The sequence below is a fragment of the Lepisosteus oculatus genome, chromosome 3 (genome assembly GCF_040954835.1).
Source record: "Lepisosteus oculatus isolate fLepOcu1 chromosome 3, fLepOcu1.hap2, whole genome shotgun sequence".
NCBI classification, from domain to species: domain Eukaryota; kingdom Metazoa; phylum Chordata; class Actinopteri; order Semionotiformes; family Lepisosteidae; genus Lepisosteus; species Lepisosteus oculatus.
In genome coordinates, this window is record NC_090698.1 from 57,724,441 (window position 1) to 57,743,857 (window position 19,417).

Consider the following 19,417-nt stretch of genomic DNA (forward strand, 5'->3'; position numbering starts at 1 on the left):
CTTCTTAACATATTTCAATTGCAGGCACTGCATTAGGAAATAAAATCTGGAAATCAAGCATGCATTAGCACTGTGGGCAGCAGTGCAACAGTGCTTAGGTTAGGCATTGTAACTAGAAGGTTATGACTTCTTGAGTAAGGTGCTTCACCTGAATTGTTCCAATAAAATACCCAGCTCTATACAGTAAGAGGATGGGTGAAAAGAAACTGTGTTGACGTTGTTTATAGTCTAGTGATTCTCTATAAAGGAAATCAGAATTCCCTAAAACAACAAACTCTCTTCACAAGGTTTAAATACTTAACTCTAATCTGGCCTTTAAGATTGATTAAGGTTAATCCAAATAAGGACAGAAAACTGCCTCCCCTTAACCTTTGGAATAGGACCACACGTACTACTTACCATAAAGTGACCTTGCAAAGTGACCTCAGTCATTGCAAGGACAATTGTAACCCTTTTTATTCCAAGTGGTACACTCTTGGGGAAAATGTACTGCAGGCGAAAGTGATCTGTTTCCCTAATCTAACTGAATCCTTTCCCAATTCTAACCCTATCCCTAAAGCTAAACCAACCTCAGCCCTAACCTGAAGAAGACTCCACAGCTGAAACGTTGTGTTTCAAACTGTAAGGATATACTGAAGCATAGTAGAATAAATCACATGAACAATGCTGGTGTTATAAACTGCTTTATTTTAAAGTTTAGTTATACCACAGATGCATGTATGAAAAAAAACTGAAAAAAACAATACTTTGAAAACATGTATTCCAGTTTTTTTAATTATATATTCAAGATGAAAATATTAATAATACAATAGGTTCTGTCTCTTAGATTTGCAATAAGCTTTGAATAGGTTTTTGAACAAAGGATACTACAAAAAACGTTTCAAAAATGGGAAATAAAAAATGACATTAAATTATGTTTGTCCCCTAAGTACTGGTGCCATTAAGTCTGAAGCCTCTTAGCATTCTACTTTACCAGAAAGCAGGCTACATTGGCAGTCCCAGTGATACTGTGGACTGGCTGAAAATCCAGTCCCGTTGCATAAACTGTACTGCACTGCCTTCTTGAACTTTCTAAGAGTAAGGTTTTATCAGTCCTAAATTCATTGCGATCACAAGGCAGTTTCGAGCTGCATCAATGGCCGGCTGCTTCATGGGGCTGTCTTCCTGCTTGCCGATCACAGTGAGGATTTCCAGGAGCTCGCTCTCGATGAGTTTCTTGGCGAGCTCCTTGTCGGCATTGATCATGTTGTAAACAATCACGATTCCTCGGTGCTGTACTTCCGGCCTGTCGTGCAGACACAGCCTCTGCAGAATCTCCAGCCACTGTGCGGTCTGCGGGTGCAACACAAGTCACAGCTAATCGGGATCACGTCCGCAGAAAATATGGCACTGAAAATTGTGTGTTGGCTACACCGAAGAATATAGTGCCTTTGCTAACTGAAGAGAACCCCACGTTCATATATTGCAGTCTTTTCAATGGAAAGATTGTCTTTTACCACAGTATGTGGTTCGCATGTTAACTAAAACTTTTCTTTAATACTTTTTCGATATTAAACAGAATGCTTAGCTGTGTATTTTGCTATCATTTCATGTTGTAAGGCTACTTCAAGTGCTCTTTTTGAAAGGATGTAATGTGAGTACTTCACATTTCTTTCAAATGGGACGTCCAGTTTGGCCAGCTTTAAATATGGAGACCCAAGGTGATAGCTTTAATTTGAATTATTTTTGCGACACCCAGACAGAATGTTTCAGAGTTCAAGGGCTTTCAGTCACAAGGAACCTTGACAAAACCATGACTTCATTACAGTTAATAAAATGTTGGGCAACAAGCGTACTTTATATTTGATTAGGACATGAGTACGTAATTTCCATATTCAATCTACAGCAGCTCATTAGGCCAGATCTTATCCTGGTTTCCTGGTTTCCTTGTTAAGTGGACAAAGAGAAGGTGACTCCCCACCACTGAGTGGGACTCTGGGAAACACTGATCCCCATTTATACAGATGTATGGAGTAATGCAATTGAGGTACAGTACGTACCCATAACTCACCACTTATGAGCCCAGACCTTTCCACTACACTGCCCCCACTTACTTTACTAATGTGTACCTACTCATTTGTGTCATAATACTGGCCCAGCTGTTTGTTAATTTTGAGTACGTTGTACAGTATTTCACACATAATTGCATAGGATCTACTATTGTAAAAATGTCTGGAACATTTTTCAGGCGGGTAAGTTTGCTTATCCTCATGCATGCACCAGATTGGATTTCCCGGATACGTTTTGCTGAACTGCATTGTCTGTGTGAATAAGCACATCCAACCTCCCCCACCACTTCGTTTCCTTTTCTTCACTCCAAATGTTCATTGCTGCAGATGCCAGCTCGTGTGACTGTGTGAGTGCGAACGCTAAATCCGCATCTCGAGAAGTGTGGCGCAAAGGAAAATAAACATTAAATGTGGACGAAGAAGCTTCCGTTTCTAAGCTGTGTGGTGGCTTGGAGTGTCTGGGATGAGAACGGAGGTTGCACTCACCACGAGGGTGACCTTGGTGCAGATTTTCTGCTGGGCAGCCGTGAGCATGGCCAGAGCTCCAGCCGCAGCTATCTGGACCTTATCGTCATCCTCCCCGCACAGCAGAACCAGGAGTTTTAACTTGTCATTGCCCTCCTCCAGGTACCTCTCTTGGACCTGCCCCCCAGGACACACAGAGGCAGCAGAGTTAGTCTCTCAGAGTTCCTCTCACAGGTCACGCGTCAATAGTGACGTTCCGGATTGGCGTTCCGGTTCTCGGCAGTTCCAGACTCTCACGCATATGTCAAAACGCCAACAAACAAGCCTTTAACCTTTGTACCATTTGTAAACCTTGTAACATTTTGATGCAAAAAGCCTTTGTTCTAACAATCCTCTATTGATGTATGAAAGAGAGATAGATGTTCCATATAGGCTTCTTTGAAATACTGGATGTGACCATTAACAACTCAGCAAAACTTTTTTGACATTTTTCAAATGCTAGGAGGAACGTAGCACTGAGCTCAAGGAACAATAATCCAAGACCATAAGCAGTCAACTCTCCCCCATCCATCCGTTTTCTAAACATTTCTTCCAAAAGGTACACCCTGGATGGGACACCAAATAAACATTGCAGGCTAGACAGATGCACACACAGACATGCACATACCCACACCAAGTCTCTGGACTGTGGAAGGAAATCACAACACCTCTGTACAAATAGCACCCCAGGTGTGGAATTGGACACAGGACCCCAGCACCACTATGCCACCCAACATAGGGAGAAACTGGATTTGTTTATGTATTGGAATTTATAGGCCATCTAGCCACTACTTACTTCTTTGCACACAATCATGTTGCACATGCACTCTGTCGCTGCCTGGCGGATCTGATCGTGCTCTTCAAACATGTAGTTCTCAATCTCTGGCATGGCTTTTTCCTTTATGATCTTTTTTCTAAGATTCAGAACAAAACCCAGTTATCTCACATCTTGCTCTATACATCATGACAACACAGAAGTTGTTAAATTTGTAGAAAACACAGAGAACTAAACCAGGTTCCACACTGAGGCAAGTGTTTCTGATGGTGAATTGAACAAGACGAAAGATTATAAAGAGAGAGTGTCTTGTTTTACCGGCTAATGTATGCCAGAATGGAGACTGGAGGTCCAGCAAGACGCAACTGCAGTTACAAATTGAACGCAGGCTTTAGCGCACTTTAGAATCAATATTCCTCTAAACACACCTGAGTTTTTCATTCAGCGCAGCCAGGTTTGTGAGGCCCCTCAGGGCTTCAAAGTTCTGCAGACCGTCTCGCTCTGTGTTGAGAAGGCTAACTAGGGGCCGCACCACTTCATAAATCTGCCAGAAAGAAATACAATAATCACAGTGTGGCAATGGCGGTGCTTTTATTGACATCACATTATTGTTAGTATCTTATTGTTTGTGTGAACTTTGCAGGAACATTTTTTCTTTTTTTTTCTGCTTCATAGAAGTGAAAATGAGAGGAGGCCGTACAGGTCCAAGGAGTTATAAGTATAAGAATGCAGGTGACCCTTTTTTCTAAGTTGTGAATTTGAGTGGATTAGAGAACACTTTGGATGTTGTGAGGCAGAGGGAACACATTCAGAAACCCTCTTAGCACATTCTGAGTGTTTGATGTGGTGGACGTCGTATTTGCGCATTATTACTCGACACTCTTTTGTTTTATGATATACAAGAGTAGATAAGCATTTGCATGGCTCTGAAAGAAAGATATCTGGTTGTTATTATAGTACTATAGCCCCACTGTGTGGAGTATGGTAGTATCTATCACTACCATACTCCACACTACCACGGGGTGAAAAGGAAATTTAAATCCCTTAATTGGAATCAGTCAGAGAATTGAAATCAGAGAGAGGTTGTACTTGAACTTGATTCAAATTCCCTGTTGATTAAAGGGTTAAACCCAGCACGTTCCGATGTATGGATTGGGATCTGTGAATTGCCTTTCTGAGACATTTTGGAGATCACTTTTTCGTGTTAATTTTTGTGGCCATTTTTTAATACAGGGGTATACCCTGACAGATTTTTGGGAGACGTTTTCCTCCTGTAATTTTTTTCCCCTTTTCATAATTATTTATACTAAATGTTTCTTCATTCTCGGCATGAATTTATGGGAATTTCTGCCTCCGCTGGACATAGGGCAATTTTTTTGTGTCTCTCCTCCTCACCGCTGCTGGCGGACAGAGGGTTTTGTGTCAATCAATGGTAAAAACATTCCAGTTAAATACATTATGAATCCATAATGTAACATAATTAAATGTGAAAAAGTCCAAGGGGGATGAATAATTTTGATAGGCACTGTAATAAAAGCTAACTTTGATTTTTCTAAGTATCTTGCCCCATCTGTTCTTGTGTTTCTACATGCCATGTACCTATGTTTTAGACTATAGGGTTATTGGAACAACTCAAGGTTTTTTCCATGCTGAAAAGAGAATTAAACACAATGTTTCAGCTGTGGAGCCTTCTTCAGGTGTGACACATGAAACATTGTGTTTCTTCTCTTCTCTATTCAGCATGAAATAAACCTTTACTTGCTCCTTTGCAGCCTACGCAAGCTGATGCAGCTCCCTACTTGAACTATATACAGGAGGCTTATTGTGTTGCTTGACAGTACTGCTCCAAGGAGTCACACGCAAAGCATTTTTTTAAAGGAGTATTTTATAACAGTCATTGAAATAGCACAGGTTAGTGCTAACAGTGCACTTACCCTTTCTCCAGGGAAAGCAATTTCAGGATTGGCGATTGCAGCTATTTTAGCCAGTGCATGAGAAGCTTTTATCTTTCCAGCCTCAGTGCCTTCCAAGGCAAGGGGAATCAATGCCTGAATCAAACATTATTAAGAAAGATGAAAACCTTCCTTCTGCGATATCTGAGTTCCAGCAGAATCTTTAGAGTGTAGTCCCCTAATGTCGTGGGGTTTCACATCCCATTTCCATTGTTCTACATATTATTCTTGTCAAAACCTAAATGAGAACAAGTTTGCTGATAATGCTGTACAAAACAGCAGTATTTTTGACTGACCAAATAAAGTGAATAAAACAGACCTTCCTTACAAATACTGAGTCATATGTTATATTTTACCTTGATTGTAGTTTATTCAAACCTCAAACAAACAATGTGGTGCTTAATACTGATTGCTTGATACTGATACTGATTGCTTACTTTTCTGTATATTTTACATATCTACATTTTCATCATCACATTATCACTTTGTCTCAAATAATCTCAATTAGCTCTCAGCAAGTAGATTTCTAAGTACTGAATATTTCAAATTTCTAAGGTGTTTATCAGCAAGCTTTTAATAAACTGAGGAAGTGCATGCAGAGAAATAATAAGACAACTATATAAAGTTTCATGAATTTACATTTTATGGAATTATATGCAATCAATCATTGAGCACTTAGTTTTGAGTATGTGAGTATGCAAGTACCAGTATAAAAAGCAGTAAAAATCATAGTGATTTTTGTACTGAGCAGTGCTTGCATGCTGCACACAATTGGAATAAAATAAAAGTCCTATTTCCTTAAAAAGGACATGAAAACTGACCTTTCCACCACCTTGAGCAACAATGATACCATGGTCCTTAGGATCTTCAGTTAAGGCAAGGAAGACTCTATATGTCAGAAACAAACGTGATTCAGAAATGCAATGTTTTTCAATCATGGATATAAAGTCTTTCCATTTTATTTCCTGCTGCTATTGAAATGTTTTATAGGGACTGATCATATCATCTTTCTTGATGGAGCACTCAAAATAATTAAAATGTGAGATTCAAACAGACAAAAAAAAGAATGGCTCTGTCTCTGTTAATTGCACTGGATTAATTCGTCAGACTGTTATGATTTTGCAGATAGCAAATTTGCTAGTTCACTTTGCAATTCGCTGTAATTTCCTTCGCCTTAAAAATGTATTGCTGTTTACATTGCGTAATATCTGTATGTAAACTGTTAGGACCGTGCAGGTATACTTCAAATTCCTATTGTAAATTCAAAATTGAAATCACAACCCTGATGATCACTGAGGTAAGGAAATCTTTAAAACAAGGTCAAGAGTTCTTAAGGACCCTGGTATTGTGGAGCAAATACTTTCCTTTTCAAATAAATTAAAGGCTTTTACATCAGTAAACATCCATTGTTTATCAGCAGCTCTATTAATAAGTACTTTGAGATACATGGTTATAGTAATAGGCATCTACGAGTTCAATAGTTGTTGTCTGCATTCTTCATACGTATGGAAATTTCTGACTCCCAGTAGATGGTACATAGACAGCACCCACCTTGCAAGCATCTCTTTGGTCTGGTCAGTCAGAATGGCGTTATCGGCCTTGACCATGCAAGTCAGTGCAGAGATCACACCAGCCTTCAGCAGTCGCTTCACTCGTTTCTCAATAAAATCCTTCTTGTCCTGCATGAGAAGGATGTGTTTTCATGCATATGTATGTAATGTATTTATTTGCCTTTATGTCATGTTAACTTCCACACTTACTTCTGGAGAATCCGATTACTAAATGTGAAACCTGCTTAGTACTAAAGTAGCTTGTAATTCAAAATACTGCGGTTAAGCAAGGAGAGCAAGTGACTCTTTCCTTCATGGTAAACAGGCCCTCTTAACTAAGTGTAATAGTTGACTGCAAGTTCCCAATGTACCATCCGTAGATGGCACCATACAGTGTCTCTGGGTGATAAAGCCTGATACAACTGTTTCGTCAGTTCTATTGTACCTTGGGGTGCTGTTCAGGAACGTGCTGCTTGGAAAACTTAGCCAGTTGCACAAGCTCTGGAATAATTTCCTTCTTCTCATAGCTGTTAGTACAGTTCACCAGAGTGCAGGCCACAGCATACAGAATGGTCTTATCTGTGGACTGCACACAAAAAAAGAAACAGAAAATAAGCATAAGGGATGATACCAGCATAATACCAGGATAAGGGTGTTCCAGCACTTAGTTAAATAGCTGAAGTTTGTAAAACTAATTTGTTCAATGTTGTTTTTTTTTCTTGGTTTTAATTTCATTTCTTTGAGATGCTCTATTTCATGACTACAGAAGTCAGGCTGTGACAAGGTGATGCTTCTGTACAGACTCTTTGAGATACCTTGGACAGTTCAAACATGGCCTTCAATGCAGGTTCATCTTCCACAAAGTCATCTTTCACATCTGCGTCATTGGTGAGGTATGCAAGACCTTCTACTGCCCATTTTCGTGTGCGGACATCGATGTTCGGATTGCACAGCCATCTGAATGTAGCAAAAGCAAAAAAATTAACAACATTCCCAATCTATATCACACAGTAGTTTGCCCTGGATTTAAAAATTCAGCAGAATTTACAGATCTTATATTGAATTTAGTTTGAGGTCCAGAACAAGCACATGGTGTACAAATGCAACACCAAATCTTTGATCAATCATAAAATACAGGTCATAATGTCCTAAAAATCATTTCATTGTAACCAGGTCTTTATTGCAATTTCTGTCTATAGATATACAGTATATTTTAAGAGAAATTCTACAAAAGGAACAATGAAACATCAACAGAAGTGGCGGATACAAAAGGAAACGACATGAAAGTGCATTTAAGAGAAAGACTAAGAGGCACATCTTTACACAAAGGGGTGCAGGAGTCTGGAACAAGTCACTTTGACTTCCTTGAAGAAATGGCTGGTTGAAATCCAGAGATCAATAAGATACTGACTACCAAACAGGTTGGATGGTCTGAAAGACTTCTTCTGATTTGTAACTTATTCAAGCTAATTTCATATTTGTTCCTGCTATATTGCAAATTTGAGATATTGCACTGACCATTATTTAACATTTTAAAAAAATTGTTCAAGAAATGGTCACATCTGCAATGGCACAGTACCTGTGCAGGTAATGTAAATACCTATACAATGTTTTTTTAACTTCATTAAATTGCATTTAGCCTTTCCAGCCCTCTGTTTGTTTGTTTGTTTGTTTGACAAGGTAACAATACTGAGGCTCACTTTCTGCACTGTTTGGCCAGCTTTTCAGTGGAGCCCTCTGCAAACTGCCTCATGCTGTAATCATCCCCGCCAGCCGAACCCAGCTTGCAGAGACCCTGGACAGGGAAAACAGCAGATCAGTAGCTGAAGCTTGTAGTGGACATTTAAATAGCGTTATGAAGACCATTCAATTAGTGGACAAATATGTCTCTTTACCTCAGACCAGGTAGGCAATGTTTAAGACAAAATCAGCATAGTATTAAACTGTCCTTGTGTTCTCCATAATGACACTGGTTCACCTTGCAAAGATGACGTCTCCCTATCAGCCTTGGCATAAACTGAGGTCAGCAACCTGTGACTTTCCTTTACCAAACAGGCTTGATGTGTAAGTTGTGTATACTTTGAATGCAATTAATTGCAAAGGACGTGAGTCAAGAGCTTTACAACTTCCACAAAAGGAAGGATGTCCTCTTACACAGAAATCTGTAATGTCAGTGGAAGCCTTTCTTGCTCTCCTGCAGGACAGAAGTGCTTTAACTATGGCTTCCGCTTAAGCCACACTCCTGTACTTACCACCAGAGCGCGAATTTTGATTTTCTCATTCTTTGTCTTCTTGTAGATGTCCTTGAGCAGGGACACTCCGTTGGTGATGATGAAGGTGGCTCGACTCATCTTGGTGGACGCGTGAATGAGGGCCTCTACCGCCACCATCTGGTCAACCTCCCTCTCAGAGCCACACAGTGCCACCATCATCTCCATCACCCCCTGCATGCCCAAGATCTTGTTCCCCAAGTCGAAGGGACCCTGCAGCAGACCTGACACCGTCTGTATGGCGTGCAGATTCTTGTCCATGTCTTTGGGGTCGAACTTGCCTCTGCAAACAGAGAGAGCCGAAACGGCAGGAAGTGAGTTTGTAAATCTAGGAAGCGGATGGAGATGTGAAACGTTTATTCATTGCTTGGCCCCCACTGCTGAAATCTATTGTTCCATCTCGAAGCTAAGTGAAGACGATGATGATGGATGTTTCCAAAATGCTGCACTCTTTTTATGCAGATACACAGTTCCCTGACATTAAAGGTACAAAAAGTTGATTTTTAAAATACCTGCAACTACCAGATTGTTTTATAGCAGCATAATCACTTTAATCCCGATGTGACAAAACTGTCAGCAAATCTAAGTTTATTCTTCATGGCCACTGCTTGGTAGTAAACCATGTCTAAGATCACTGTTTTCTGTACTTGTCTTGTGAAATGAAGCCTTTAAAATTGGGTTGGTATGGTAATTTTTGTGTTGTTTGGTTTATGATTGTATGTATAGTGTATATTGCTATGCTTGTTGCTTGGACTCTTTTTGCACATACAACTAACAATATATACAAGCGCCAATATGAACAACAGCGACACAGGCACACCTGACCTTTACTCTCTTATACTCGAGAAACTTAGTTAAAACTTCTATCTTTGCCACTTTAATGGAATGCAGAGAATAAGATGTCTTGTGGGTTTTTTAACCTTATAGCCGTGGAAATGAGATGGCAGGACCACAAAGAAAAGCAGAATGAGAATACAGAGATGACTATGACAAAGGCTCGTGTTTGTGATCCCTACAAACCGGCATTCAATAGAATATTGTAACGCAACGGGAGCTCAGGCGGGCGCCCTTGCCGCATCTGGTCGGCCCAAAGTATAGGTGGCTCGAACCCGGGACTTCCGCGTCTCTCTGCAGCGACCTAGCCCCGTGAGCTAAAGAGAGATCTCTCCACAGCCCAGTAGCTGTGGTCCTGCTATCACAGGGAAGGGCGGTGACGTCACCCGCTCTGGTACGCCGGCTCTTACACAGTGCCTGTCTGCCGTAAGCGTTACACTCTCCCCCGCTTAAATCGCCGTCCCCGGTGAAGGGCTATCCCGCCCCTCTTCTGACTCCAAAGTAACGCAACGGGGGCTCAGGCGGGCGCCCTTGCCGCATCTGGTCGGCCCCATCCCGACTGGAGGCTCGAACCCGGGACTTCCGCGTCTCTCTGCAGCGACCTAGCCCCGTGAGCTAAAGAGAGATCTCTCTACAGCCCAGTAGCTGTGGTCCTGCTATCACAGGGAAGGGCGGTGACGTCACCCGCTCTGGTACGCCGGCTCTTACACACAGTGCTTGTCGGCCGTAAGCGTTACAATATAAAGCAGATGATATCTGAGCTCACGCAAATATTTCTATAAATATTTGGGAATATACATAGATATTAATCTGTCTTGGAAGGCACTTGTTGACTTTATCTGTAGTAAAGTACAACAATGAATGAACTTTATTTGGGGGTTATGGGTTTTTGGTGCTAGAAGTCAGGTTCTGTCCATGATTTTCAGTTCTGTGGTACAAAGAGTCAGGTAGTAGTAAACAACCATCTCATAAAACTTCTGATAAAGTGTCTTTCTGTGCTACAAAAAAGCCACAATGTCCAGACTCTTGGTGAGGTGTTGTAACACAGTGGGTCAGCCTCTTGAGCAGAGCTTTCAAACTGCTTACATTAAGAGAATTTGGAAATTAGCTGTTAGTATCTCCTCTGATCCCTTATGTTCTGCATGAAGAGTAACAACTGATGCCTACTACTTGATCAATTAACTATGATTGGTTATGGGCAAGTGCAATATGTGGTTAAAAATAAATAGTATAATAAACATTGCAAGTGTAATGTTTATTTGTGCTATTTACAAATTTTTGTAAGTCTCTGTGTGTAAAACATAGCTGCTTGAATGCAAAACAAAATTCTGGGAAATTTGACTAAAAAGTATTAAAGTGTATGAAATAACGGAAATAGCATTTTGGTTGTGAGAAAAACTATTAATCCAAATTTCTGTTTCCTTCAGTTTCTCTCTGGCAGATACATACATCACATCTGAGAACAAGATCTCCTGTTCCATTTATTTCCATTTGCCCATGTAAATGACTTTACCGACAGTATGTTAACCTATGTAAGACAGAAATACTTTGGTTAAATCCTTTAATGGCCATCCAAGAAACAAAATTTAGACAGAATAAAACTACAAACTCTTTAGATGGCACTGAGCAAAATTTGAGAGAATAAGGATTTTGTACATTCCTACACAAACAGGGATACCGTATAGTGAAAGTCTGATCCATCTGATTGGGTAGACCACAAAGAGTTAAAATAAAAATAGAAAAAAGAATTAGATAAAGAAAAATGATGGAAAGAGTTCTTGGAAATATCCAAATCTGTAAGTGTCTTTGTGATTCAGCTGGTCCAGGCGTTCACAAAAGCATAAGTTGGACTCTTTGCCACTGGGAACACTCACCCAAAGAAGGCTCCACAGCTGAAAAAAAAATGTTTCTTTTTTCTCTTTAAAGCATGGAATAAACCATTACTTGTTCCTTTGCAACCTACACATGCTGATGCAGCTACCCACCTGAACTACTCTTTGCCACTAACTGATTGTGACCGGACTGGCCAAGCAGTGCACAGGTAGTTGAGCACCACCAAGAGTAGAGTTGGGATTAGCTGCCCAGCGTTCCCTCAGTTCCCAGTGACATGGTGACCCCTAGTGCACCCTAGTGGACATCTGCAGACTTGCATTGCTCTCAGTGAGGGTCAAGGGAGGAATTGTCCGTCCCCCAGCTGGCATTGAAGCTCCTGTATGGGATGATTAGCCTGTGGTGTTGTGAAAGATGAACGGATCAGAGGAGTCCAGCTACATTTCCACATTCTCCCCGTGTGTGGTGGCAAGGCTACAAACCTGTGAGCCAATACTTGTGAAACCACACAACCGGCAGTTCAAACCTGGATCAGTGTGTGGCACTTTAAAGAAATCTGCCTTGACCTACTTGATGTACTCCTGACATATCTCCCGGTAGTTATCTCTCTCGGGGTCACAGCGCAGGTCGTCGTAGAGCTTGTTGAGAAGGACGCTGGCAATGAGCTGCGTGTTGTCAGTCATAGGCAGCTGGTCAGGGAGATCTGGAACCTGCCCTACCACTTTCAAAATCTTCTTTAAACCTGCAAGAACACATCACACCTCAACAGCCCTTTCCACAGCTCCGACACACAAAGGCACCAATTCCAGCTCAGACCTGAAAGATTTGAGCCGGTACAGATTTATAATGTTCGTGCCAGGCCCTGAAAAACAGGTCTTTGTTTTCAACCTAACAATTCAGCTTTTCTTTATATGTTTCTGAAATAAAACTATGCCCTTTAGTAAAGAAAACTCCAGAAATCTGTTTTTAAGTAATAAACGGTGTGTGTTATTAAAGATAATTCCTTGATGAATATCCAGGCGAGGCTCATTGATAGGTTTTGAAATGTACTGCTCTGTGCTGAGGTGATCATTTGCTTTCCTATTTTTAAAGGTTTGTCTCTTGTAACGAAATGGAAAAAAATGAATAACCAAATAACGTATTTTAAAAAATAAATATGTATGTAACAAGTAGGGAAGAAAAAATATCAGCTAGCAAACACTTACCATGGTCAATGGTGAAGAGTGTCTTGGAGTGATCAGGGTCCTTTTTGTTTGTTCTGGGCACATTCTTGGTCAGCAGGTTGAGAGCTTGGTCTCGTCCATGTCCTGACACGTTTTTATTGATGACCATATCCAACAGAGCTAACAGAATTGCTTTGAGATCCTTTGTGGTATCTGTACAATAAAAGCCAAGGACAAGGGATTGACACAGGGGAACAGCACAATTCTGAAAGTAAAAAAATAAGACCAAGGAACAAAAGAACATAAGCTTCATGCAATGGTAATAAATGCTTTCTACCATGATTCTATAGGATTTTTTCATAAGGATTACAAATCAAGAAAATTAGAAGAAAATTCGAATATGTACACAAGGAAAAGTGCAAGGGAAATATGTATGCATATACACATTTATCTATTTTATCATAAGAAATACTGCAATTTTGATAACTCTTTGTTTTTTTAGGTCAGTTCAGCTATAGTTTCCCACTGTCTAAACAGGGATTTAATCTGAAATGAAAATAATAACTGACAGTGTTAATCCAATACTTTTCTCAGAGTCTGTTTCATACAGTATCTAATTAACAAATAATTCCTGTCAAAATATTGTGAACGAAGGCACTTTTTTTTCCCACAAAGGATTGTGGATTTCTGGGGATTCACTGCCCAGCTACTGTATATTATTGAAATCCCTAGCAACCAAACACGGTCACCAGTAGCAGACAAACAACCACCGTTCTTACTTAAGAGCTGTAAAGATACATTCTAAAACATAAAGGAGGGAAAGTATTTACCAAGAACCAGAGCTTCTTCCTTTCCATGGTCTCTCTTGTCCTTGCCAGAAAGGGAGTCATAGATGCACTGGAAAAGGTTACAGGTGGCCAGGGCAATTTCTTCATGGTCCACTCCCAAAATGCTGCACAGCTTCTCAATTCCAACCATATGGACTATAGCAGTTGCCTGTATTATGTATACAGGCAGCATATTCATTAGAAAGAAGATGGTCATTGATGAAAAACACAATATGCATAACTTTAAATCCACATAAGCTGTAATTGTTCAAGAATTTTAAAGGGTTATTGACTGCCAACAAACTTACGAAACTTATGAAACGTTCTTCATCATGGGACAAATTATTCAAATGTATCTACATTTTTGCAAGGCTTGGTAAACTCCTTTCTAAATCACAAGATATGATATGCATGCAATATAAGATATGCAGAGTGATATTTGTCCTGGGCACAATTATATTATTGCAACATACTGTATAGCTGCCAGTGACTAAAAGCAAACCTGTGCTGCTATCTTCATAGATCTTTCACAAACATTTGAAAGTAATGTCTAATAATAATTCCACCGCTTTAAATAGGACTCTCTTGCATGGTTTCCAACTAGATTTTAAAAAGATCTCAAGTCATAGGAACCAAATACTTGACAGACAAATTAACATTGGAATAAGATATACACTTAAACTTGGGTTCACAAGTTGGGAACCTTAATCAAGCAAGCTGGTGAATGTGAGCAAAAACAAATGAATGGGGAAACATATTGATTTCTGCAAGTCACTTTACCACCTTAATAAACAATTCATTCTGTGATGATAAGTGACTTACCCTAGCTTTATGGCCAGTGCAAATGCCAGACATGGCTCTTATTGCTGCCAGAATCATCTCAGGCTTGCCGGTATCAATCAGCTGGAGAAGCAAATTGACTCCATTGTTCTGAAAGATTCTCTCTGCTCCTCCATCTTCTCTTGCAAGGACAATCAAGTTGTTTGCAGCCTTGAGACGGTGAAGAATAAAACACAGCTCATGACCTGAAAAGATTTCTGACGACTGCTGAGCAATAGTTCCACTAAAGTAAAAGCTTTCATTTGTCCATTTTTACAAAATACTGTTTTGTAAAATATATCGGCCCTCTATATGTCAGCTTACATATTAGAGAGTATTGTCCTTTGCATAACTTAACGTGATCTTAGAAAGCTGCCACAAATACTATCTGAAAAAAGCAGACTGTGATGCAATATCCCATGTTACTGAACTGGAACGGACGATAATCCAATGATATTTTACAAAAGCCACCATCTTGGCTCAAAACGCAAGCCCAGTGGAGTGACCTTGAGCCAGGATGGCCTCTTGATAGTTGGAAAACACAAGAAAGGCACAGCTGAGCTGGATGAGTCATTAGCACTCAGAGGGAGTGAAATTACATGTGAAGGAAAGGAGCCATCAAGAAAGGCTCTGTGTGGAATTAACCTCTCTTCTGGGGTAGTAAAAAGACTTATATAGGAACAGCTTGGAGGACAGGGGCTTCAGTCTGTTTCTAGGTTCCAGTCTAGGAGGAGGGAGAGTAAGCTTCAGTGAAAGAGGAATGTTTGAGAAAATACAGTTTAGTCTGTGCTGTGGGTGTCACAGATGCTGCACACACAGACTGCGTGGTAGTTTGTTTGCCAGGCTCAGTGAGGTTGAAGTGTACTTCTGAGCAACAGGGTTGATTTTCTGAACAAGGGCTGACTGGAGCTGTTACCCCCTGGAAGATGGGCATTGCCTGACAAGATAGCAGTTTATCTTCTCCCCACAGCTGAGAGGCAGGGGTCTAGATGTCACAGGTAGAGTCCCGAGTACCAGTGCTGCTTGAGATTTGGGCAGCACGGGGGTAATTGAGTCCAATACTTCACAGTGCTTCATGGGTAATGAAAATAGCTGATGAGAAGATCTAGCGACTTGTGTAAGTAAAGCCAAAAGAATACCAACCTGGAAGGAGGAGGACTGTGCAGTCTTCCCTGAGAGGGGACCCACGTGAAAGAGCGAGGGTCCCAGAGGGTGTCCAGAAGGTAAAGATGGACCACTCAAAAGGTGAGAAAACTATGGTGACAGGCTGGCACCATTGGAATTAAGGGATTAAGGTGGTGTGTGTGTGTGTGTGTGTGTTTGTGTGTGTGTGTCAGAGTTTGTCATAGTAGAGTTCTAGATTTTTGACAACAAATGAAACGAAGTTTCATTTATTTCAAAACAGAATTTGGAAATTGTTTCAAAGTTGGTGAAGTATTGTTAGTGCCCTTTCAGAGGAGGAAATTGCATTGAAAAGTCGTTTCAACCAACCTTTTCTTTCTTATCCTTGTCTGCGTCATCACCAAGCAAGATGTCAAACATGGTCTGTACTCTGGAATCAGTGGAGAACTGGACCTTCAGCTGCAAAGAGAAAGAAATCTATGTCACCACGGCAGATCTAGCCACATTCCTCTTGAACACCACACTCATTTTTCATAGAAAGTGCTGGAAATATTTTGGCAACATCAGCTGTCTTACATTTGGAGGTTTCTGACTTCCTGTAAAGGGCTTTTCATTTCTCCATTGTAGTGAGCTTCATAAAATGTGTTTAGTTTACTTGAACATTGAAATGAAGTTTTGCTACGTGCAAAACATATTGTTATGGAGTGACAATAAGTGATCAAGATACTTTTCTTTAGCCTCACATGCTAAGCTGCTCTACCTCCCAAAATATCGCCTTGCAGGACACCTGAGACAAGACTAACCTTCCCCTGAATCTCTGCTCCCAGCCTCCGCAACGTCTCCAGGAAGGTTTTGTTTTTGGGCTCAATCGTGGCACATCTCTGGACATCTTTAAAAGCCTGGTCCAGTTTCCCCAGCTTTTCCAATGCCTGGCATCGCCTGTACAAGGCTTTAATGTCTGAGGCATCGATATCGATAGCTAAGGAGGAATACAGTAGGTTAAAAGCTTCTTAGACATCATGAAGATTCAGGGGGTCTAGTGAGCGTTACAGTATATACAGTTCTTTAGGTCTAATTGGATTCTTTATTAAATTTAAAACACTGCACAATGCATTTAAAAAACTGCAAAAAACAATGCATTAAAAACTCTGCTACCTCTATGACATTTCCATTGGTCTTGGTCTATAGTAATTAAAGGGCATTTGAAAACCACCATATTAATAACTTAAAAGCAGGCTTTGATTAATGATTTTCTTTCACTCATGAAGATATGATGTGAAAATAGCTTTCAAAACTTGAAACTATTTCAGTCACACCATCGACATTTAAAATTACAGTATGTGTCTTAAAATTTTGCTTTGTGAGCACATTGTTTACGTACTAAGGAGGTGATTCTGCACCTTAATGAATTCTTTTTTAGCATTGCATTTCAGTCTCATTGTCAAACTTGATGCATTAGACTCTTCACAATACTTACAGCTGTGATTCAAAAATCACAAAGGCTGTGTCAGTTATTTCAATTATTCTCTACATCATATCTTACCTCTTGATGCATCAGATGCTGCCTGTGCATAATGCTCCTAAAATGAAAAGAGATTTGTCACAAAGTAAATATGATGAGAATAACAGTTATCGACAGGAAATGAGTACAATGACAAAGTCCCCAATAATGCCCCAGATATTTAAAATTTTCATACAATGCCTAGCTGACCTCTCTCAGCAGAGCTTTGCAACACATGAAACAATTAACTGCTCTGCCAATGAAAGGCCTTTAATGAACTAAATGAAAATAATTTAATTTAAATCTTACCTTTTTTAAGTAACAGGCTGCTCTGTTCCTGTAGAGAATTGCCAGAACTTTTTTGTCCTTACAAACCTTGATGGCCATTGTGTAGCATTCAGCAGCTTTGTCATATTCATTGGCCTGGAAGTGCTTGTTGCCTTCGTCTTTTAACTGGATTGGATCTCCCATCTACAGTACAAGAAAAGGGAAGTGTTCAGATCCTGTCTTGTTCCATATAAAAATAAATAGAGAAAAAAACATTGGATAATTCCTATCACATTTGTTTGCATTCTTTATCCCAGTTGATAACAATAGGTGACAACTGCACTATATTTGAGTTGAACAACCTTAAGCAGAAAAAAACACACTGATGTGCATGTACTGTGACTAGTTTCTAGTTTCTTCACAAGCAGACACAGATCTTGGTCCAGGTATAAACAACTTATTAGTTGGATAAAATTGAATAAGAATAGGAGAAGACAGATTCTTGGACCCAGCTCTCTGTAAAACAGATACAGTAGATAGCATTGTGGCTAAAGGTGCCTCAAGCAAAAAGCAAGTGAAGTAGTGAAATGCACTATGTAAAAACTGTGACAGGGCGCATGATTACTTCAAATAGTTACTGTACACAGCTGCACTGATCCCACTGATACAACTGTGACACTGCAAGAAAGACTGATTTTCCACAATGATTTTTTGACAATGATGTTATTGTCTTTTATTAATGATTTTTTCTTCAAAACCTAGATATTTGACAGTCTTCTAGGATTAAGCCACATCTTCTTTGCAGGATTGGGTACATGTTAAGGAGATTAATTTAATACACAATTCCACATCTTCAAGTACCAGAAGCAAAACACAGACATAACTTTCCTACTGAATGCAAAAAAGATATTGCAGCAAATGAAGTGTATGCTTAATTATTTGAATAAACCTTTTCTGTTTTACATTAATTTAATCTTTGCGTTTCTGAGTTCAAGACACATAAATGTAAGACATGGATTAGGCTATAGCATTTCACAATTATAAAATCCTTAAATTAAAAAATTGGATTTAGTTATTGTTATTTCACATGAATTAATATAGAAAACACAGAAAATCAACGAATAATTCTTTGATGGTTTCTATGATGATTTACTGTACATGGATCAAAACAACAAAAATCAGAAAACATTTCACTTTAATTGCCAATGTAAATCTTTTGAACATTAACTTGGTAACAATTCCAACAAAAGGCAATTCCAGGACTTTTAAAAAGCATTTCCTTACCTTTTCTCACCAACTAGTAAGCCAAAGTAAGACCAGCTATTAGGAAGACAGAACTCTTGACCAAATAGCCAAGCACATGTTATCGTAAACTTTAAATCCCTGTGTTCATGCCATATATGGGCAGTATTCTGAACTCCCAAGTGGCCTATCAGTGACATGTCACTGGCACCTTTGACAGCTCCTAGTGATGGCAAATCAGCTTTCAAAAAGAGTCTTAACTGTAAATCTATGCTTTGTTAAAGAGTAACAGAAATATTACACCATACCTTGTCAACCGAAAATGTGCTTCCCCCTGCTTTACGTAGATTAGTTAGCACTTGTAGTAACTTGCTGTGTCACTAAACACTGTCCCCAAGACTGACCTCCTTGTACCATATATATCTCAATGAAATGGACATCAGCCAGGGAGACAGTACTACAATGTAGACCCCAGGTGGTTAGGCCCAGAGAAACTACCAGGACATGCTTATATTGGTTTATAGAATAAGAAGGAAAAATGTCAAAATACATTTGTTAGGTATGTCAGACGGACAGCTGTACATTTGTAATGTAGGAGGGCACTATTTGTTTTAAAACTTTTGCTAAACACTGCACAATCACCCCTTTAAAAAGTGGTCTGACTGTGCCCTGACTATTTAAGGAATATCTGTGACAGCTGAGAATTCTAGAGC

General features: G+C 39.8%; 1 protein-coding gene across 3 annotated transcripts; it reads right to left on the reverse strand.

Annotated features, from left to right (window-relative positions):
- Window positions 1-667: 667 nt before the first annotated feature.
- unc45b (unc-45 myosin chaperone B) lies at window positions 668-19,121 on the reverse strand. 3 transcript variants are annotated; one of them, XM_006626869.3, is made up of 20 exons: window positions 19,013-19,121; window positions 17,505-17,666; window positions 17,238-17,274; window positions 16,498-16,673; window positions 16,064-16,153; window positions 14,576-14,743; window positions 13,757-13,922; window positions 12,969-13,139; window positions 12,334-12,505; window positions 9,082-9,382; window positions 8,530-8,624; window positions 7,645-7,786; window positions 7,275-7,415; window positions 6,831-6,958; window positions 6,101-6,167; window positions 5,262-5,375; window positions 3,756-3,871; window positions 3,349-3,466; window positions 2,535-2,690; window positions 668-1,332 (listed from the first exon to the last, which is right to left on the reverse strand). In XM_006626869.3, the coding sequence occupies exons 2-20, from the start codon at window positions 17,664-17,666 to the stop codon at window positions 1,072-1,074; spliced, it is 2,781 nt and encodes a 926-aa protein (XP_006626932.1). In that variant the 5' UTR covers window positions 19,013-19,121; the 3' UTR covers window positions 668-1,071. The 3 variants fall into 3 exon arrangements, with proteins under 3 accessions (XP_006626932.1, XP_015221446.1, XP_015221440.1); XM_015365960.2 differs by having other exon boundaries at window positions 17,505-17,702; window positions 19,013-19,107; XM_015365954.2 differs by lacking the exon at window positions 19,013-19,121 and adding an exon at window positions 18,747-18,833.
- Window positions 19,122-19,417: the final 296 nt, after the last annotated feature.